Source organism: Echiichthys vipera, assembly GCF_963691815.1.
Source record: "Echiichthys vipera genome assembly, chromosome: 5".
Taxonomy (NCBI): Eukaryota; Metazoa; Chordata; class Actinopteri; order Perciformes; family Trachinidae; genus Echiichthys; species Echiichthys vipera.
The window spans coordinates 24,924,267-24,946,379 of record NC_139830.1 but is presented as its reverse complement, the minus strand read 5'-3'; the positions used below and the strand labels follow the sequence as shown (position 1 = coordinate 24,946,379).

Below are 22,113 nucleotides of genomic sequence, written 5' to 3'. Positions count from 1 at the left end.
CATCCAAGCATTACTCAACTAAAACAAAAACCATCATAACTGCCACACAATTTGAATGCCAGAATCGAACAGGAACCGTTAATAGTGGGTTTAAAACAGTGGCCGTGTTGTAAACAAGGCAGCAAAGTACTGTTTGTGTTTCCTTTTGCATGCAATTTGTCCTTTCAATTCACCTTCCACGCACCGCACATAAAATACACCTGAACTTGCTCGTTCCCACAGGGTTCCAGTTTCAGCACTGGGTAGCATAGCACTTGTGGAAAGACACTCCAAGGCACTTCCCTCCACCCCACCTCTTTTCCACACAATCCTGCCCTCTCTTCAATTAAGTCAAGCAGGAAAAACCTGACAGACCTCAAAGAGCTCTCTTAGCAGAAGAAATCACATCAGGCATGAACGGCTACCTCTACAAGGCCCCCTCTGAAGATATAGATGCACATAAACATGGTCCACTCTTGCCTCCAGCTTCACATATATTTTTATGTCTAAATTCCAGATGATGAAAAACATGTTTCCTGAGTCAAATGGATTTAATAGCTACAACGGAGCACAAATATATTGGTCCTCCTAAAACTCCCCATTGACTTCACTGGTACAGATGGGACTTTTTTTTGTGTCTTGAGGTCCATATAATGTTCAAAATTCAAACAAAGTGCTGGCAACAACGGGAAGCATGCTGAGAGCACAAATCAACAACAAAGGGATAAAGTGGGGACTCTCTAATGCAAACCCCTTGGGAATGGAGGTATTTCAACCCAGTGAAATGCTCACTTGGATGAAACGCTGAATAGTGGGGTAATTCATATTCAAAACATGAAACAAGTATCCACCCATATTCACAAGAGTCTATTGCACTCTAATTTCCAGTTGGTGGATCATGAAGGCCATTTAAAAAGTGCAGCATTTTTGGAACTCATTTGCCCATTAGGTCAGATTGCACATTGGAGGATTAGACAAATATTAGGGCGGCTCCCAGTCATTTTGGTCCTGATCAAGTGAATAATTTCATCGAGGACGGTCCTAACAAATATATCACACATGAAAGGCTCCATTAAACTTGTATTTCTTATTGACTAACCTGTAGATTTTGTTTTCAGTTAATAGATTAATTGTTCAGTGTTACAAAATGTATTTAAGATTAAAGATTTATGAATGGCCATCACAGTTTCCAAGACACTGCCTCTTCAAATTTCCGTCCAAAGAGTCCAAAACCACAAGTATTCAATTTACAAAAACATCAAACTGAGAATAGCAGGAAATTCTCACAATAGAGATGTAGAAACCAATAAATTATACTTTTTTCATTATGATACATTTTTTTCCACACAATACACATCACATCATACATGTTTTTTAATCATGTGAGAATAAACAATACTAAACACATATACATGACCTGTTATTCATAGCTGCACTGGGTAAAATTAGCAGAGTGGACACAAAAACAACACAAGCTGCACCACCAGGGAGGAGATGTTGCAAGGTTGATGCTGATCATGTATTTTCTACAATGTTAACACTGTGTCTGAAGGTAAAGCTGTTACCTTGCAAACTCTGCTAGAGGCCGCGGACTACAGCCAAGGACTGCAACGATGTCTAGGGAGGAAAGGCTTTTAACCCGGGCTGGGCAGCAGTTCCAGTACAACAACTGGCTAAATTTACCCTAAAGGCCAGGCTGTTATAAATTTTATACAGCAATAGAGCAGACCTGGCCCACCTGGACTGTCAGAGGCACATGTTCCTCTGAGCATGTACCCACTTATATTGTATCACACCTTGAAGACTGAGGATGAGATGGGTCTCTACATGATTTCGGCAGCCCTCTTCAAAGACAGACACAGCTTTCCGATAGGGTGCTGAATAAAACATGAGGCGTGTGTGGTAGGGTGGGTTGTGTGTGATGGGTTGGTGGGTGGTGAAGTGGGGAAGAGGGAAGGAGAAAGAGGGGTTCTTAAGACACCACTAGTAGACATACTGTCTAACAGATGATCCATGAGTGCCTTTGATTTGACACATCCTCACTACCCTGCTGGGTGTCTGGAAGCTTCTGTCTTCCCAGATTCATATGTTTGTCCTTATTTTTGTTTTGTTTTTTAATATGTGTGTATGTGTGTGTGTGTGTGTGTGTGTGTGTGTGTGTGTATGTTTTGGTAGCATGGAACTTGTTAACCAAATTAAAATTAGTTAGAAAAGAAAAGAACGAAAGTGTGCTCATTTCAGCAGGAAAAGGCATCTCAAATCTTGCCAGGTACAGAGATGTCCCAGATTCACAGAGTGTTATTTCTAACACGTTGCTGTTGCTTTGGCATGACACCACATTTGCTTATCCTCTATTTAAGACAAATTATGCAGAATTTACCATTTATTTTATATAGAGATAACATTAAACGTGCCTTGAAATACGAATATCACAATATTTTCACATGAATATATCAAGTAACACTGGTTTATTTTGTCAGAAGATAAACCAAGTAGTGCAGTTCACACAAAAGGCTGTTGTAAAAGTGTTTTTATGAATTACTGTACTTAAACTGCATAATGAATAAATGCTCATCTATTATTCCACCATTACTCTGCTTTGCTGAGCAATAAACATGTGTCGTATTGTTTTTTTAGTTGCATTTATGACATTTTACTGTTTCCCATCATTCACTGATACAACGTCCACACAGTTCATGGAAGCTTTTACTGCACATAATGTCTCATAGGTCTTTTCCGGGGAAAACCCACAGGTGCACAGGAAGTGATACATGTTTCTGACATTAACAACTCTGTTTGGAAGAGGGTAGTGGGCAACAGCTACCATGACTGGACAAGCAAAAGAGAGCCACAATGACTGCTTAGCACTAAAGATGTCCTCAAAATAAAAGAGAAGAATCTCTTGGTCAAGCACTTAAATTTTCATTTGACATCATTATACTAGAACTAATGATTTGTTGAGGATCCTGACTTATGCCATCATGACATTATTAAAAGCTGCGGTTTAGAAGATTGAAAATTCTCTATAATATACAGTATTTAGTAAATGTATGTCACTAACCCAAAAGGGATTGGAAAATAAAGCTCCTTTGAGAAATGTCAGTCATCAGTGAACTTTGTTTTGAGCCACTTAAAAAATATCTGGTGTCTTGGTTGGCTACCCAAAGAGATGCTTGTTGAAGCTTGTACCCCGCTCTCCCTCGAGGACATAGCAATCATGATCACGAAATGTATGTGTAGCTAAGTTGTTTAGAACACATGTATGCTGGTGTTATCATAAAACTATGTTTACTGGGGAATAGAGACATTCATTTCATGCACGATTTAGTCAGAAGATGATACTGTAGCTCTTAACTAAGTCAACATACTGTCCAAACAAATGTCATCCAGAGGCAGTAATTTCCTGGAAACTGACAGGCCACAGCATTAGCTTTGTGTGTGATATTAACCTACCACTTCCCGCTTCCTTAAAGACAAGCTGTGCTTGCATGGTTGGTGCTAAAAATTTATGAACTGCCTTCGGATATGACTGTGGAATGTCCAGAACATAATGTTACATGGCCCTCACTTTTATTACACAAGGCAGTAAATCCTACTGATGTGTATCAGTTAAAAAGCTGCTGTCATATTTCTCTGAACAAAATGTAATGATGATCCCTTCTGTTTATGTGGTGTCAATCAGGAGACACAACGCAGACATAATATCCACATTGGAAACATGTTTCTGCCTGAAATACTTGAGTAAAGTTGTATGAAAAAAAACTTTTTCATAAGCAAATGTCTTCAAACTTCAATCACTTTCCATAGCGTACTCGTGCCAGAAGGGCTGCAACTAATGATTATATCTATTGTCCATCCATCTGTTGATCATTTTCTCTTTTAATCAATTAGTTGTTTAGTCTATAAAATGTCAGAAAATAGTTTAAAAAAGAAATCAATGTTTACCAAAGCCCAAAATGAGGTCCTCAAAATATGTTGTGATGATGATATAAGATGATATAAAAAAATGCTCAAACTGATTAATCAATCATTATCAATCAGTTATCAATAGCTAATTTTGCAATTCGAAATGTGCGGCTTTATAAAGGAAAACTATATTGCATATCTGAAAACATCATAGGAACAGAATACTGTGACATTTTTACATTTAAATGAAGGTGTTTTTTAATTTTATTTTAAAGACATATTCCACACCCAAATGCACTATGCATAAGTAGAATTGGATTGTGGCAGTCTTTAAACTATATCTTGGAATGAGCACTAATCCCAAATAGAAGGAGGAGATTAACAGATGGCTTTACGGCAGTATATGGAGGCCTATCTTAATGTCTTTTAATCAGAGCACTATGAGCTGCTCAACTCATCACACAGCTACAGTCTATACAATGAGACAGGCTTAATCACATCAGGCTTACAGTGTGGTCGTGCTGTCAATAAACAGCACCCACAGCGATTTCAGTCCTCACTAAAGGGGACTTAAAAGTAATTCAGACCAACCGACAGCCAGCTATCCCTAAAAGAAAAACTTTAGCCTTCCCATGACTACATGGAAGTGATCTGTGGGATGAACATGGATCCTTGCTGCACCCGCAGGGTTGGGCAAAGCTGTGGGCTTCACTGTGGGTGGCCCCCATGGACCTGGGCTAATTGTTTCACATCACAGGCGAGCCAGGCTGAGATCAGACCACCGGCAGCTCTGATTCAGGCAGCTCAACAGCCAAACAGGGTATGCCAGGAAGCACTTACAGTGCACACCCCACCCCACACTCTCACACACACTCTTCATCCATCATATATGACCTCAAGAGAGTACAAGGAATTTATTTTTCTACACCCTATTTAAGTAAGCCGTCAATCCACTGGTCAGTCGGTGGTTGTAGTTACCTCAGTGATGGTGTAATAAAAAGTGTGATTGTTATGTTTCAGTGTCAGCATTCATTGCCATGTTGGCTGGACAGAAGGTACATGAAATGAAAATACAATAAAAGGTGTCACACAAAAAAAATACTATGAGAGTACTCTCATAGTAAAAAGTGAATTGCTGAACAAGTGACACTTTTTGTGTTGCACTTAAAAAAATGATTGCCATTGTGTAGTGATTTGCAACATTTTGGTTTGTGAATCTTTAATACAAAGCAATGTCATGTGATCCCTCATCACTGTCCTAGGGCTAATAAGATATCCAAACACGTGAGTATTGTGGTAGTATGTTTTGTGATACTGTATTGATTCTCAAAAACAAGGTATCAATGTGTGTTGTAATGTATCTTCAGCCATTTGACTCTTCCAGCTCAGTGTAACAACGTATCCGTATGGTGTTGCGTTCTTTACACTATGACAGTTTCCCTCAAATTAGAGTTTTTTTTTAATTGTAGTACATCACCTTTCTAACAGTGATATATTGATTCACAACCCCTGTATCATGATAAGAAACGTATTGCCAGATCCTATAGCAAATACACAGCCCTACACCATCCCATGGTCTACGTGTTCATCCAATTCAGTTATTCTTTCCTTCTTTTATTTTACTAATTTCTAAAATCCAGCAGATGGAACTATCAAAGACAAATGTGAAAGAAAATTATAGCAAAATCTAAAATAGTAAACAGAATTTTGTTTTTTTTCACAACCTGTTAATAATGTTGCAAGTCATCAGATTTATCTTGCAACCCCTTTGTGGAGGTATCTGAACCTCAAGTTGTAAACAACTGATCAAAACAAAAGAACAACTGACCAATTTTGACCGTTTGTACAGGGTGCTGCAATTGTGCCAAACACATAAAGCTTAAAGAGTTTGTTGGCATTGTGCCTTTATTGTGCAGTTCACAGTAGAAAGTGACAGAAAACATAGGGAGAGAGAAGAGGATGACAAAAGACAAAGTTCTTTGGCCAGATTGAAAATGGGGATGTTCGCGGTCACGTGGTTGCTGGTTCAGACCACTAGATGACCAGGATGCCTCAAGCTCTGGCTTTTTAAAAGAGCTGATGCTGTATGGTAAACACACAGAGTTGCAAGTGTGCAAACACATCTGCATACAAAGCACTTTCTCTATGAGCGCACGCGGCTCTAGGCCTGTAGTTCTCAGATCTGTCACTAGAACAAGACTGGGGAAATAACACAATCCTCCAAGTACACACAGGACTGTTAATCACCAGGCATCCCTCGCTTACTGCTTTTTCAAGGCCTGTTTGACTTAAAGTAAACATGTGCAGGAAATGTATTCAGTGGCTCTAAACATTTATATGGGGGCCTTGTGCTTCAAACAGTTTCATGGCCAGTACATCTATCAAGAAGGTGCTTAGTGAGCCATTTGTTAAAGGCATGATAATAGGGCATGACAATGCATAGCATGCTACATGCAGCGAGGCTGTATCACTGTTTGTCAAGCCTTTAGTTTGTGTACTCTATCTGTATTGTTGATAGAGAATGTAAGATAGTTGCTGAATACTGATCTGATGAAACTTAATGTCTCTACATTGTAATACAGGGCTAATATTGCAAGCACTACTCTGACCCATTTCTGTGCTGAATGTATCTGCTGGTACGAAGGGAAAGACTTATGAAAAAACACAATCTAATCAATCAATGAATATCCAAAAGCTTTCGATGAGTTCACACAAGCATTATGGAAAACCATTCTCTGACTCGTTGGATAAGTAAGCTCTCATCTCTTCTTCTTCCCCATTTCTCCAATTTCATCTAAAAGAATATCCTTTGTTAATCTGGTCTCAATGAGCACCGTTGTTAAGTGCTGCTCACTCTGCACTCCCAGCCAGTCATAATCCATTGTGCTGTTTGCCCCTTACTTGGTGTACATTTCCATCGCAGATTCCAATGTGAACAGTCAATAACATGCACAGATGTGGCCATTGTAGAAGCCTTACTTTTCAATTCAGAAGAATGTAGTATGGTGAACTACTGCACCCCAGGAAATATATGAAACTGGTTGTGTTTGCTTTATAGCCAGGGTTTAGAAGTATAAAGCTGCAAGAGTTATTCAATACTTTACTCGATTGAAATCAATTCTAGTAAGAACTCTCTGCAGTTTTAATGCTTGATAGATGCTGTATAAATGAATTAAAGAGAATTTCTGCAATGGCTGCTGTTCTGCTTCATCCAATCATCATGAGTTGTGAAAAATCATATTAACCTCAGGGTTGATATAAACATGTACGCCAGGACTTCATTTCCTCCTCACCATTTTGCTGCACTCATCAGTTTTATGTAGAACACACTGCTCCAGAGTCAACATCGGTAAAAATGAAACAGTACATGATAATGATGTTGCCTGACCTCTTTTAGACAGTCAATATAATCCATGGTGTTGTGTCTTGCCTCTCATCAAGTTCCACAGCTGTACTGTACCTTACAGCATGAAAACTAAATATGTGGAAAGCTAGAAAGCTAACCTTCACTTTATATTGGTACTATAAATCATAGAAAATCTACTTTTCTCATGTGCGAATGCCTTGATCAAGGCTTAAGCTAATACAGTTGCATGACATGTAGAGGCAACCCCGTGCCCATTTCCACTGACAGTAAATGAACTGACAGAACAATCATCGCTGCCCTTTTATGGCTTTACTGGAAAACAAAATATTACAATGTTTATTTTTCCATCCAGCATCTCAAGCAAATCTAGAGCAGGAACATCTGCAAGCTTTCACCCTTTTGACATTATAGTGAAACACTGCTTGGGAAATAATTCATAGTCTAGATGCTGAACTCCCTCATGCCCAATGAAAGAAAACAACAAAATAAATCTCCCATCTTACTGACTGTGCCCTTAACATAACAGATGCCATACAGGAAGTCAGTCCTATCAGCACTGGCAGGCACGCAGAAAGCCTGCTGTGTTTTACACTCAAGTTTCCCTACAACATTTTTTGCAAGGCTCTGTTGTTGAGGGGAAACATGCAAACTATGCTGTCCTTCATTCTCAATATCCTTTTCTCTGAAGATTCTCAAAACAACTCAAAATAAGGTCACACCACTCCTTGTTTTATACAGGATCCCTCAGAAACAAACAGACCCTCTTGTAAAGAAACACTTTGAGAAACCCTGTTCAATGACAGGTAGCATCCTCATGAGAATTCGGTAATTCATGTGACAAAAAGGAAATTATCTGTACTGCAAAAATGAGATAATGGTGCATATTAAATGGGTTAAACAAGCCACACAGAATGCATCAGCATCCCTCCGTTTGGATCAGCAGCACAGTAGAGATGCTGACATGCTTTGCAAAACATCCCCATGGCCCAATGACCCCAAAACCATTTCCTCTGAATGGATTGCTTTGCAAACAAGCTTTGTGCTCCTGTATCATCCCATCTACTTTAAGAGCCTCCTTTAAATCATCAAAACCAGGAATCTAGAGTATGTTACACTTTTTTATATAAGTATATAAGCCTATTTTTGTATCCTCCAGTTTGAAAAACTTTAGTGCAAAATGAACATAATGTGCAAGGATCAGAACATAAAGCGTCAATTGCAGTTGGGCCGCTGTTTTTTCGACATCATGATAAATCGTTATACCGATAGACATTTTAATATCATTTTTATATACTGTATATCGCTATCGAGATATGAAATGTCCTATATCGGGATAGTGGATTTGGTCATATCACCCAGGATTGAGGAGAGGTAGACCAATTAACCAGTTCTACGATTAATCGGGCGATTTTTGCTATTTTAAAATAATTAGCACTGGCCAGTGCATGAGCAGGTTAAGCTGATTATCACATCTGCTTAGCTTAGCGCATGCTCATCACACGTGCCTGTGCACGTAAAGCGAGAAATTAGTAAATAAAGTTATCATTATGATTACTTTTTTTTTTTTCACTCACTTAGATTACAGCCATTTGCCATGCGCCAGTGTCACAAACAAACAAACAAACAAACATGCTTTAAGATCGTTTTGGGAAGATACTTAAGGTCTTGAGTCCTGCTATTACTACTAAGTATCATGTACCTCAGGCTACGATAAACACTTCCCCAAATTTTCTCAATTATCTGTGTTTTGTTGTTCAAAATAGATTAGTCCATCTGTTATATTTTATCAGATGGAGGAGAAAAAAAGAAAATTAGCCAAAAATAGCATATCAGCCATGGGCTGCCATGATTTCTGGTCATAGAAAACCCCATATGGGTCGACCTTTAGTCTCTAGTCTGAGTTTTTCTTGTGGGCAGTTTGCTTATCATCACAAGTAACCGCAGTCATATCACCACCACCACCAACATCCTCCTCATAATCATACCCACCATGGTGTCACCCTTAACACCAGCTTCATCATCAGCCTTCATCATCATTATTGGTGGCAATGATGAACATCCATTATCACCACCCTGACCACCATCGCCAACTCACCGCTATGCGCGTGGAAACCTTCTGCTCGCCCTCTGAGCCCTTTTGATCCCCGTTGGCCCTGCTGTACTCTGGAGGTTGGTGGTTCGATCCCCGGCTGCCCTTTGTCTTTCGGTTCCCAGGACCTTGATGGACTATGTTGAGCAGGTGAAGCGTACTCTCGTGCTCCCGGTCCGAGCTCTCGGCCTGACCTCTCTGGTAGCGGTTCTCGCAGGTGGAGTGGTGCCTCCTGCACAGCTCTATTCGGGCTCGCAGACGCTCCACTATGGCGTTGTGCAGCTGTGGAACCGCGGAGCCTCTGGAGGTGGCCACCACCGACCCGTTGCCGACCCCACCGGGCATAGCTCCTAATCCGACACCCAGCATGGGTACGAATGCTCCTGCAGCAGACTGAGCAGGGGTCGCTTCTCCCATGCCCGCGGGTCCCCGACAAGTTTAAACTGAGGTCCACTGAGCTTCTAATGGACCACAGTACGGGCATGGAAGGAAACGAGACTGAAGGACTCAGCTATGATCCCATGTGGAAAGAAAAACACTACACTGCGAGCACAAAGTCACTTGAGAGAATCACGATGTGCTGTTTGTTAAAAGATATTATCTCGTCAAAGTGACAGGAATGTCACAGCGATGTAAAAGATTAAAATGCACTTGCTTATAAAGTAAGATAAGGTCAGTATGAACTCACTCTAGTTTCCACAGAGGCATTAAAAGTCCAAATGTTGCTGAATTTGACTGGTGATCTCTTCCTCAGGGGTGTTACTATGTCAGCTTATAATTAAAACGGAAATGATTTTCCAACATGAAAGGCTCGTGGATTCGCAGCTGGAATGAATCCACTCTTGCTTAAAGACTCGACCTCTGCTCACATAAATTATACTCACTATGAATCCCTTGGATGATTTAAAACCATAGCACGCACAACTTCAGTTCCACCGATGGGCACATACCTGGTACAATGTCATCTTACTTTATCTCTAACGCGCCACACTTATTAAATAGTCCGAAAGAAGAGTAAGACTACCGGCTCTAAATTCAAAGTGAGAGATTGGTCGCCAAAATAGGAGAATCTACCAACACACAAAATCCACTAAACTTCCACACTCACGGCATTTTTGTTTGGATTTTCAGTCCTTTTCTCTGTCTAGCTTTTTCCATCCGGAGAAGAAGGATCTGGTTGCGAACTACGCGTGGAAAACCACGCAGCCGAAACGCAGGGAGTCGTTGTATAAACCGATTGAGATCCGTCTCAAATAGTCCATTGACAATCGTTTGTCCGTGTGGTGCACCGAGGCAATAGCGGAACTACAATACACAGACCCTCATTGTATGAACATTCCTCTTCTGACATGATACACTCACACAGATGGAGCGGGGCCCAGATGCACACTCTAGTGGAGCTAAGGGCGAACTGCCCTGCGTGGCCTGGACCAGGACAGCAGAGGGAAAGACCTCATTAATGCTTGTTAAATATGACACGATGACATAATGGTGCATGTGCAGACAGTTGGTGATGAAGCAGTGACAGATTTAGTAAGATATGCTTTCACAAATCGTGGGATGGCGTTTGAGATCTCTCAATATATAGGCTACGTTACTGGTTGCGGTGTGTTGGTAAATAGCCTACAGTGAACTGCATACACACTCATAAAATGGTGTAGATATTTTCCAATGAAAAAGGAACCGTGCACGTTGACACACATGCAACGCGTACATGTAATGTAATATGATGTAAATATTTTACTTATATGATCATGTCACATTCATGAAAATGTTACTATTTATTATGTGCTCAATTTCGCTAATGCACTTATGGTAATGATGCCCTTTTTAAGCAGAACATCCTAACCAGGTGCAGGGGGCGCAAATTAGCCTTGGCTAGAAATCCTATATGCAAGTCATCTGCATGATGTTGTTCTAACCTGTTAAAATGTGTTATTTTGGGGGTTTTTTTGTCCCTCATAAATAAACTAATAAATATAGAATCCAATAAAGAGCTTCAAATGTTTCTCTTGCTTTAGGCCGTGTGGTTCACATTTGGTTTCACAGGGAATGATATAAATATCAAAAACACACGGCACAAACTCATTTACACTGAAGGTTCTCTAACACTTTGGCCATTTGGTGTCAACACAACAGACAAACAGATGTAATTAGCATCAAATAGAATACAGTGGACAGTCAAATTATACAAACTTAAAATGCCTTATGGTAAAGTAACAAGTCAAATTATGTCACCAAGATACAAACAATAAGACTGCAAACCAAGTGACAATGAGAGGCATTATGATTCCAGTTAACCTGCAGTCTCACTGTACTCACTGTCTAAGAACTATGTCTGACTAGTCAACAACACGAGACAAAACACTGAACACTCATTCATTTACAATGAGATCACAAATATGAAGCATACTTAGCTGACGCACACAACCTCCTCCAAAAGATGATAAACATCGCACATATCGATCTTTTAACTCTCTGGACTAAACAGGCAGACATACTTAACTCACTTAAAAGGAGCTGATTGGCTCCCTACATGCTTCTGTACACAATTGGGGTCCTTCATTTTCCAGAACTGAGGGCGGCTGTTGTGCCTGAAAATCTTAACACTTGTCTACTAGTTGACTGCTGACTTTATGTGAGATTTAGGCCATTTGGCACCTTTCAATTTCAAATATTAGTAAAGTGAATTAAGTTGCCTCTCAAGACAGTTCACTATAAGAGATATAGACCTACTCTGCGTTCTAATACCCATACTACCATACTACTTAATAACAACTATTTAGTATGCCCCAATACATAGTATGTTAAATGCATTATGCCAAAAATACCAGTATGTCCTACTACATCTGATCAGATTTTAGTAGTATGTTCCACTTACTGCATTCAACAGTATGTACTTTGCAAGGGCAACTGCAGGACATACTAAAAGTAAAAAAAAAAAAGTATGTGATTTAGTACTCAGCCCAGAGCTTCACTCATTAGTCATCTGCTAATTTAGGTTGAGGATAATAGGCTGCTCCAGACTTGCCCACTACACTGTAAATGAAGACTTGTACTGGATACCAGCCATGGGGTTACATGGTTGCAACCACAGACAGACGATCACACTAACATTCACAGAGACAGGATGCATGTTTTTGTAAAGCAGAAGGAAACTGAGGCGCCCAGAGGAAAACCACACAGACATGGAGAGAACATGCAAAGTCCACACAGAAAGAGCAAAAGAGTCAACTAATCAAATGCAGAGTTGCCTCGCTGCATTTCACAGCACTAAAAGTGATTAAAAGTACAACAATAACAGTAATGGAATAGTTGAGGGTTTAGCATCCTGCCCAAGGCTGCTTTGACAGGGAAAGAAAGATTGGCTATTGTGGTCAGCAACTTGTTGACTCTGCAGTTATGGGACAATCTCTTGCCACACTCAGCCCACCTTGCTGACCTGGAAGTGGGACCTAGAACCAACCGTCAGACATCATAATCATTACACTGGCCCTCCTGACTGCTGAAGCAACCTGCACTAGTAAATGGTAAATGGACTTGTACTTATATAGCGCCTTTCTAGTCTTCTGACTACTCAAGGCACTTTCACACTACTTGTTACATTCACCCAGACATTCTCACAGACATCTACATACCATCTAATCTAATCTAACCATTCACACCACATTCACACACCCATGCGCAGCACAGGGAGCAATTTGGGGTTCAGTGTCTTGCCCAAGGACACGTGGACCAGGGGAGCTAGGGATGGAACCAACAATCTCTCGAATGGAGGACGACCCACTCTTCCACAGCCGCCGCCCCATAGTAGAATCACAAGATTACCATTACCATACACGAATGTCTATTTCTGCGTATGTTAATTGTGAGCGACAAAAAAGCCAGAGTCAAATTCCTTGTATGTGTTACACTTACTTGGTCATTGAAGCTGATTCTGATTATCACAAACGCATCGGGACAACAGGGGGATATAAAGTTGACAGCCTGCAGCAATACTTAAGAAGACCTTAAATCAATTATTTTATTATGTCAGTAGAACTGAGTTTTAGTCATTTAAGCTAATATCAGTATTAACTTGAATTAACACATTCCTGGGATATTGTGTGTGTGTAGGCCAGCAAGGATATGGAAATATCTGACACTAAAATTGTAGCACATATACAGTATTTCTGTCATAGAAAATATTTCTGGAATGTATTAATGTTGTATGTAAATAGATTTTTTAGAACAGAAATCTAACTAGAAACAGGTTCCTATCCAGAGAAACTCCTAACACTTGCAAAGATGTACAGTCCTGCTCCCTCATAACAGATTCCTTAAGGGTTATAGGAATTTGTAATGAGAGAGGATCCACACATATCAGTATTGTGTAGTTTTCTGTTGTTTTTTTTGCTGCCTATAGCAGAAGTGGACCAGAGAGGGCCTTTAAGCTGACACTGGCTAGTATCAGTATCACTGGCATTCATATGAAAGGAAGCAGTAGAAATAATCTTTTAATTGCCCGTTTATTTTTTTTAGCTGCCCTCTTATTCAGCTAGTCAATCTGTCATTGGAGTCTTGGTTGACTAATACATTTTCAGCCGATTAGACATTTTTATTTTGTTTTGGGGGGGAAATAAGAGATTAGTCATTGTTTCCACTGGAAAATGAAAGTCATACCATAAAGCACAATAAAAAAAATAAAAAATAAACACTCAAGTACATGAGTTAAACATATCCTGGAGAAATTAAATGTGTCATTTTTCAAAGTCAAAATGCTAAGAATAAAATGATGATGGTGGCACTGCATATTTGTAAGTTGTTTTTATTTTTTATGAAAAGATTTCAATATACAGGCATAACTACTGAAACTCCTGGTATGTCTGTCAGCTTCCAAAAACTCACATCTACCTAGTACTTTATCAATGCAAACAGATGCAGCTGCTGTCCTACACAACAGGGGGCAGCAGACATTCAACTTCTGAGCATTACAGCACCAATTAAGAATGTGTGGGCTGAGAGATGAGTAATGGCACAGAGGCTGCAGAAAACAGTGTTTTGGTTTAAAGAGGAAACTTAACGCCAAACTTTCACATCTTGATTTATTCTATGTCCACAGTTTAAGTCTACCATGATACAGGAATGACAATGTCTTGTATTCTTGTGTATCCCAAATGAACTGTACCACATTACCATCACACTGGCATTGTTTTGTCATATTGCTTCACAAAATCAAGACAGTTTGCATACATCAATGTTAGTAGAGAGAAGGTTTCCTTGTTTGGGTGTTGTTGTCGTTTTTCCTTTTTTACAATTTTCAACTGCAAAATGCACAATAAATTAATAAATTAACACACAAGCAATCTGCAAATGCTTTACAGTAGTAGCAATAACAGTGGTTAAAAAATGATCTCTACTAGTACAGTACATCAACCCAGTGACAGTCTGACAGTAGATCTGAGCAGTGTCCTCCATCTCGCCCAGTCAGGCTGTCATTTAACATACTACAACTCACAATCTACCACAACACATACACAGCTCTTCTGCTTACAACGGGTATCTCTAGATAATAAATTACACATCTATTTCACTTCAGAGACTGACAGGGAGACAGGCTTTTCTTCAGTCTTTTCTTTCCTCTCCTTCTTTTGCGTTTTCTCACAGCTCACCTGGGAAGGGCTTTGCCAGTGCAACTCAAACTGCCAGCCTCCCCATTCCATGTATAGATCATAAAATTCAATTTGGGAATTTTAAAAAAAGAATTAAAGACAAGCTGTAACAAACTTAGCTTAATTTAGCCTGACCCCGTTCTTATGAATATTACTTGCTTACATGTATCAGTAAAAAATAATGATAAAAAGAATACAAAAAGCAGTAAAAATGGTAGAAAAACATTAAGAAGTAAATCTTAATGAAATAATCAATAATACCATCTAGCACTGCATGGCCACACTATTCATAGAAAGATCAAATAGGTATTCACCTTTCAGTGGTTCCAGCCCACAATGAAATACTGGACTTAAGTTGAACTAGAAACTGATCATTCAGTTGTCCTAAATACAATATGGCTCTCTCTTGAATAAAATTGTAAATAACCAAATGTATCCAAGGCAAACATTACAGTGATAACATTAAGTAAATATAAGGCAAATTAAACAAATAAGAGTTTAGGACATTATTCTTCCCTAAAATATTTTTTAAGCGTCTATGATCCCTGGCAAATCATCATTGTGGCAGGTTTCCTTTGCAAGAAAAGCACAATGATACATTACTGTAGTGCACCTTTTGTCTCAGACAAGTGCATCAAACAGTCAACAAGATTTGCTGCAAATATGTTATTCTATTAATAATTTACATACAGGAAACAATTACTCTTCAGACACATAGCTGTAGTGTGTGGCATATCAAAGTCCAAAGACATACACCAGGGAATGGTTAAATTCCACCAGAAAACATAAATATGCTATTCTCCTTCTTCTTAGCTTGTATTTATGAGAGAGAGAGAGAGAGAGAGAGAGAGAGAGAGAGAGAGAGAGAGAGAGAGAGAGAGAGAGAGAGAGAGAGAGAGAGAGAGAGAGAGAGAGAGAGAGAGAGAGAGAGAGAGAGAGAGAGAGAAGAGGAGTATCCGAACTCCTTGGAGAAAAACACCTCCTGCTTTATTTTACTCCCATGTCAATAATATTCTTGGTCAGTGCACATTTACAATGAAATGTATTAGAATATCATCTGAAGGTACAAGATGCTTCTTCTTATCTGTCTTTTTCTCTTCATTCTGTACAATTGGACGTTACTGACTTTGCACTTGCATTGGAATCATTGGCCTGTCATCCAGCCTGACAGCTGGTTTGGGTTCATACTTAATTAAAACCGAGGCAACAGCCATTCGCAGTTATCATTAAGGCTTCTGACGTGGGCCTGTACGTATTTGTAAGGCTGTACCCCCCCCCCCCCCTCCTTACCAGACATGCACTGCTAAGCTGAAATGATTGCCCGCAGTGAAAATAATCTCTTCACTGCTTCTGCAAGACTCAGCACAAATGATAGATTGAAGTGAAAAGAGAGAGTCAGCCTGCATGCCAAAATTGGAGTGCATCTTGGCATTCCTGAGACCAGTAAGCATACTCTTGCAGTATATTAATATGGTTATCGACCAGTTAGCCTCTGCTACTCTTTTAAATTACCAGCTAGATGCAACTGTTGCAGAGAGAGTGAGTGGGACAGCTTTGATGAAACACTTCATTGTATAGAATTGATGATAAGGATGATATTTTCACACACATTATCAATTGTTCGTTGACAACAAACAATCTGCATTAAGAGCTTTGGCAGGGTGCTTCACCTGTATGGCCTGATATACTGCATGTTAGCAGTGCATTACAGTAGAAATCATCAAGAGAACAGGCATAGGATAGGTTATGGCTTTGTGTCCAAATATTTCAGTCTTAAACGAGCCCAGCCAGTATTCATAGTAATGATAGAAACATGATACTCGAGATGCTTGACTTAAGGTTGGAATTGACTTTTTAGTTGTCACTGTTTTGTGCAGGTCAGTGTCAGGACTTGACCCCCTTGGCAGGTTCAGTAGACTGCCGCACGTCGGTCCACTCTTGCATGGTGCTCTGCAGTGCCTGGGTCTTCTCCTTGTCGACTTGCACATAGTCCACCTTCTCATCAGAGGTCACAGAGGATGTAGAGGGCTGCAGAATGATAAATAAGGTAGGAATGAGAGTCTGGCCCTGAGGGACTGCGGTGTGGTAGCAATAAGATCATATGCTGTTACAAATTAGGTCTACAAAATCATCTGTTTACTTTTCTGTGTGGGCTGGGTGACCCAGGCTGGAAGTCCAGCGCTAAGTAGTCCACGTTGCCACACTTCCTAGGTGCCGGACTGCTGGTGCCGCTCACGGCTGGGGAGGTAGACGCTGGGTTCTGCTAATGGGGACAAGAGGGAGGTTTCACTCACACAGGGTACAGTGGATCATTAAAACAAAGAACACAATGTGCTATCTCAATCTCCCCTCCAGCTATTGGGTCTCACCATAGCCACATAATTCTCCTCACTGTCTGCAGAGTCAGTGCTGGTGATGCTTTGTGTAGAGATGGGTCGACAGTGCTGGGAGGACATGGAGTTCATGGCAGGCCTGAAGCAAAGCAGACAGGTCTGTGAGTGCTTCTACCTTCTGACCTCAGGCAGAAACGAAATACAGCACCAATCTGACCATCAAAATGTGTGTGTGTGTGATTGTGTGTGATTGTGTGTGTGTGTGGCCTTGGGTAACCTAGCTTGAATGACTGATATGAGACTCACATGGGCCGTGTCCAGGACATGGTGACTGGGCTCTTAAATGGCAGCTCATCAATGATCCCATTGTTCTTCAAATCAAGAGGTGTTGGCTTCGCTGTGGAAAACAAGAGCAGACGCTGTCAACAAAAATCTTTGTCTTCGTAAAAACAATTAACAATGCCAATTTTAGGGCTCCAAAAACCCCCCTGAAAAAGCAAACTTTCAGATCAGTGAGAACCTTGCTGTCAAAAACTCACATTTCCTGTTAGGTTTGAGGTTACGGTTGATGGGTGGTGGTGTGACATCACTGAGGCGACCGGGCCGGTGACACAGGGAGGCACTGCTCCCCTTACGGGCAGGTAATGTTGCAGAGAATCCTGGGAAATCAAAGTGATGTGGCCCAGGGCTCATTGGGATGTAGATATTCTTAGGACTGTCAGCTTGGGCAGCGCTGAGTGGCGAGGAGCCGGGATTCATGGGCACATAGTTGTCATCCGAGTTGCCGCTGTCTGAGCGAGTCAGAGGCGCTTTGGTTCTCTGGTGTCAAAAGAGACAGAGGGCATATGACTCTTTTAAACTCTCTAAGCTCAGTGTTGCAGGAAAACTGCAACACTCTGAAGTAAATATAGTAGAAATGCATTTTCTATCTCTGCAGTTTATGATTTGAGGAGGGAGTGCAGTTAAAGGGAGATAGTGACTCACCAGGTAGGAGCTGAACCCATCATTGACAGACTCCACAGACTGGCCTGAGTTGTTGAAATGGATGGGACGGTGATGGCTGTTAGTTTCAAAGGAGGAGCCTGTGGAGATAAATCAATATTTACCACTGCCATAAAGTCTCAAAGGAAAAAAAGTGCCCCTCAAGTAAAAGAGTACAATGCAAATGCAGACTGATTTAGACAAAAATATCTGACATATCAAGGAGGAAACTTGCGTTTCTCATGAAACAAAAAGAACACAAGTGACATTTCATTAAATGCTTCACTGGGTTATAATTACTCCTTGCAGTGCAGGTGTGTGAACAGCCTGTATCCTCACTAACCAGGGTCACAGGTCAATTCTTGTCTCTGGCAATACAAGGCCCGAGCAAGGGATTGGCGAAGCAGAGAACACATCATAATAAGAGGCCGTGCATTGTGTCTGCAATTTTTTTTTTTTTTAATTGCTTATCAGCCTGGAACGAGTCATTCTGGAGCAGGCTGTATGGCTTGAATTTCATTACCGTCTCATCACAACAGTGACTGCTAGACTGGCCTGTTTGTCTCTGCTCAGCTGCTCAGCTGCTAGCGTTAAATCAGTAAAATGAGAGATAGAGGAAGATGGAAAGAGTGAGAGAAAGAGGGGGAGGAAGAGGAAGCGCAAAGTCACTGCAAGACCACGAGAACATACTCATTGAGTTAGACTTGCATTAGAAAACAGGAAACAGGTTAAATGTGCGATTTCCAAAGATCTATATGAGTCAACTGAGATTGTGTTTGAGGAATGTATTCAGAAAGCAGTTAAAGTTCGAATTGCATTCAGTGTACCTCTGTGCAGCCTGATGTTCTCGACAGCAGGGAGGGTGTTCCTGCGTGGGATAACCGACACTGCAGGCGTCACATCTCCGTTCTGGCTCCCTACTGACTGGGGACTCCCCCACTGCCCCTCTGACCCCTGACTAGGTTTAGGGGGCCTGGGAGGAGGAGCACAGGATGACTCTGAGCTGGAAGGTGTCAAGGCATTGTGATTCTTATCAAATGTCCGGGGGATCTGGTAAAAGGAGCCAGGTGTCGTAGGAAGGTCGTAATTGTCAGTTGGACGTTCGTTACTGTGCATTGTGGCAAGGGCATTGCAGGGTGTCTTGAAGGTGTACACCTCCTCATTCTCCAGCTCAGTGTCACCTAGACCGCCGTGAGCAGGTGCCTCAGAGCTGTATCCTCTTGGAAGCACGTAACAGGCCTCCTGGGGGGAGTCATCATGCCCTGGTAACTGGTGTTTTCCTGGCTTGGGAAGGCTGTAGAAGCCGTGCAACTGAGCACCCATGCCATTGAGACAGTGGGAAAAGCCATGAGAGAGTTTCTGCACTGCAGAGTCGCTCCCCGCAAACAGATTGCTTCGTGTGGCCTGGGAGAAACTGGCACTCCTGCAACAAGACATACACATTTTACACAAATGCACAAATTAAGTCTTTACTGTCTCCACTTTCCACAGTGCCTAAATGCTCCCTCAAAAACAGAAATCTGTCTCATACTCCAATGCCAGCCTATCTTAAACAATGGCAAATGGTTGACAACAATCTCTTTTTAATGCATTTCCAATGTAATTGACCACATAGCCACTAGATGGCACTGTAGCACTTCAGGTCTCAGCACAGTTTAAAAAAACAACACACCTTGTCATCAGTGCCTGAGCACCTTTATTTAGCTATAACATACACATTCAGTTTTAGTGTTCTTAATATTTCCTTGAAATAACGATTTGTTGACATGTTTTCTGCATGTCAAGAGGGAGAATGGTCTGACTTTCCCACAGTTCCTCAGCCTCGGTTAGACACCCTTGGGACATGCTTCATTTATTCTGGCTCCTTTGTAGGGCTTGACCTTGAGTGCCAACTTCAGCCACCATACAGCTTAGAGATTTCTAGCTAGTTAGTTGAGCAATGGTCCGACTTAGTTGGCCAACGCAAAGATAAAACATCCCCAATGAGACTTTTTTTTTATGTCTGTACTAATCTCCCTTGAGATGTTATGCATATGTGTTAGCTACACTGCAGGTTTCAGATAGTTACGTTCAATCTTGATTATAGATGTAACAATTTTAAATGAATAATGCATCAATGTAATACAATTAATATTGACATAACATTTTGCTCTCTCTGACTCCATTTCTTTTTCATGTCAGATGGCACGCTGTGCTTCATTAATTCTTTTTCTGTCTTCTCAGGATTACAATCATCAATCAATAATGTTCTTCATCACTCTGCCTTCCATCATCGTGGCTGCACAGGGGCTTTTTACATAGATTAATTCATACCATTGGTCATCAGAGCAGTGGAGTTTCATTCTGGCGTGAATTATTCCCCCTGCCACCAGATGCCTGTCTTAATTAGCAGACCCACGAAACAGTATCTAGTGAGGTAGCGACAGTAATATCTGCATAAAGCTGATGAGATGGATTGTGAGGTTTGATTTCCCGGGTTTTGCAGAGGTCCAACGCAGCAGATTTATGTGCAAATGGTGTGGCTGAGAGGGCAGTTCTACCCTGTGCAAGTCTAAACCTATAGGAGTGATGAATTGCAGCCTCAACCTCATTGATCATCTACTGTGCCGGCTATCTGCTGAATGGCATCATTATTAAAGCTGCCTTTTGATTCTTGGAAGCGGGCATGATGGCAGCCGGAGGTGATGTGAATGTTAATGGAAAACTCAGGAGTGCATTTAACATAAACACTTGGTCCTTTTGTTCTCCTGCTCAGCATATAGCAGATAGTCTATACACATACAGTCACTTAACAAGTATTCACACATCCTGACTTGTGCACAATTTTTTTCTTTCAGTGTTTAAATGATTGATCGACTGATGGTTTGAATACTTTTCTGCTTTATAGCACTACTAGATTAACATTTTTTTCTTCATAATTGCAATGAAATACTATTATTTTTCTGATATTTAATATAGTGGATAAACCAAAAACAGGTATTATTTTATCTTCCAATAACTGCAAAATAAAATTGTGTTCTCTTTTAGAAAATGTAATCTAAATCGCCTGTCCCCACCTAAACCTGTAGCATTTAATAATTAAAATAAAATCTAATTATAACAAAAACCTTTGACAGGCTTTCTCAGGCTTCTGGATTTAGATTAATTTGCAATCGTTATTCAGAGTACTTGTAATACATTATAACATTTCCACAATGCTTTTTGACATGTGCACACAATCCCACACAAAGCAGTTGGATAATTTCCCCCCCGTAACAGTAGTTCTAACCCTTAGGGGTTTCTAAACTGAGGAAGCATCGTAAACCTGTATGTTGACCTGCATTAACGGATAACAGGAAACTGACACAGGACGCCTGAGGGTCGTGACCTTTACCGTGCACTCTCTGTCTTCCTGCTCATGCACTGATGGAGGAGGAGGTAGTCCTGGGGTGCACTGTTGGACAGGGAGCTATGGTGTGTGTGGCGCACAGGCACATCAAAGGTGAAGAGGACAGGTTGGCTGGAGTGAATGGGGGCAGAGGACTTGCGTTCTCCCGTCAGCGGAGCCATTGAGCCGGTGACATCTGCTCCAACAGATCGGGGCATATGGTGTAACCTGCCATCTGCAGACAGGAGAAATTGAGGTTATTGATTGTTTAATACATAACATGTTTTTTCATGAACACATCTTATGGTTGTCTCTTCTTGTGCATTTTTTTGCAGATTGGACATGCTGTACGGAAAGTATCAGCCTTTACATTTTAAGTTAAGGGTTCTAAGCCTTTACATGACCTTGCCTTGCATAGAGTCTTGTATTCAGTAGCTTTC

The 22,113-nt window shown here is 40.9% G+C and overlaps 2 protein-coding genes across 4 annotated transcripts in view; both read right to left on the bottom strand.

Annotated features, from left to right (window-relative positions):
- Nucleotides 1-10,616, bottom strand: part of maml2 (mastermind like transcriptional coactivator 2) — a 38,309-nt gene extending 27,693 nt beyond the window's left edge. For both annotated transcript variants that reach the window (XM_083913775.1, XM_083913776.1), the window contains exon 1: nucleotides 9,348-10,616. In XM_083913775.1, the coding sequence (XP_083769901.1) occupies nucleotides 9,348-9,758 (411 nt within the window). In that variant the 5' untranslated portion in view covers nucleotides 9,759-10,616. The remainder of the gene's footprint in view (nucleotides 1-9,347) is intronic.
- A 3,728-nt stretch (nucleotides 10,617-14,344) lies between these two features.
- gab2 (GRB2-associated binding protein 2) overlaps nucleotides 14,345-22,113 on the bottom strand; it is a 38,170-nt gene continuing 30,401 nt past the window's right edge. Inside the window, exons 3-10 of one of the 2 annotated variants that reach the window (XM_083914365.1) lie at nucleotides 21,680-21,908; nucleotides 19,134-19,729; nucleotides 18,310-18,407; nucleotides 17,865-18,144; nucleotides 17,632-17,722; nucleotides 17,362-17,464; nucleotides 17,133-17,255; nucleotides 14,345-17,020 (exon numbers count right to left, since the gene is read on the bottom strand). In XM_083914365.1, coding sequence (XP_083770491.1) covers nucleotides 16,877-17,020; nucleotides 17,133-17,255; nucleotides 17,362-17,464; nucleotides 17,632-17,722; nucleotides 17,865-18,144; nucleotides 18,310-18,407; nucleotides 19,134-19,729; nucleotides 21,680-21,908 — 1,664 coding nt within the window. In that variant the 3' untranslated portion in view covers nucleotides 14,345-16,876. The remainder of the gene's footprint in view (nucleotides 17,021-17,132; nucleotides 17,256-17,361; nucleotides 17,465-17,631; nucleotides 17,723-17,864; nucleotides 18,145-18,309; nucleotides 18,408-19,133; nucleotides 19,730-21,679; nucleotides 21,909-22,113) is intronic. The other variant, XM_083914366.1, reaches the window with a different exon arrangement.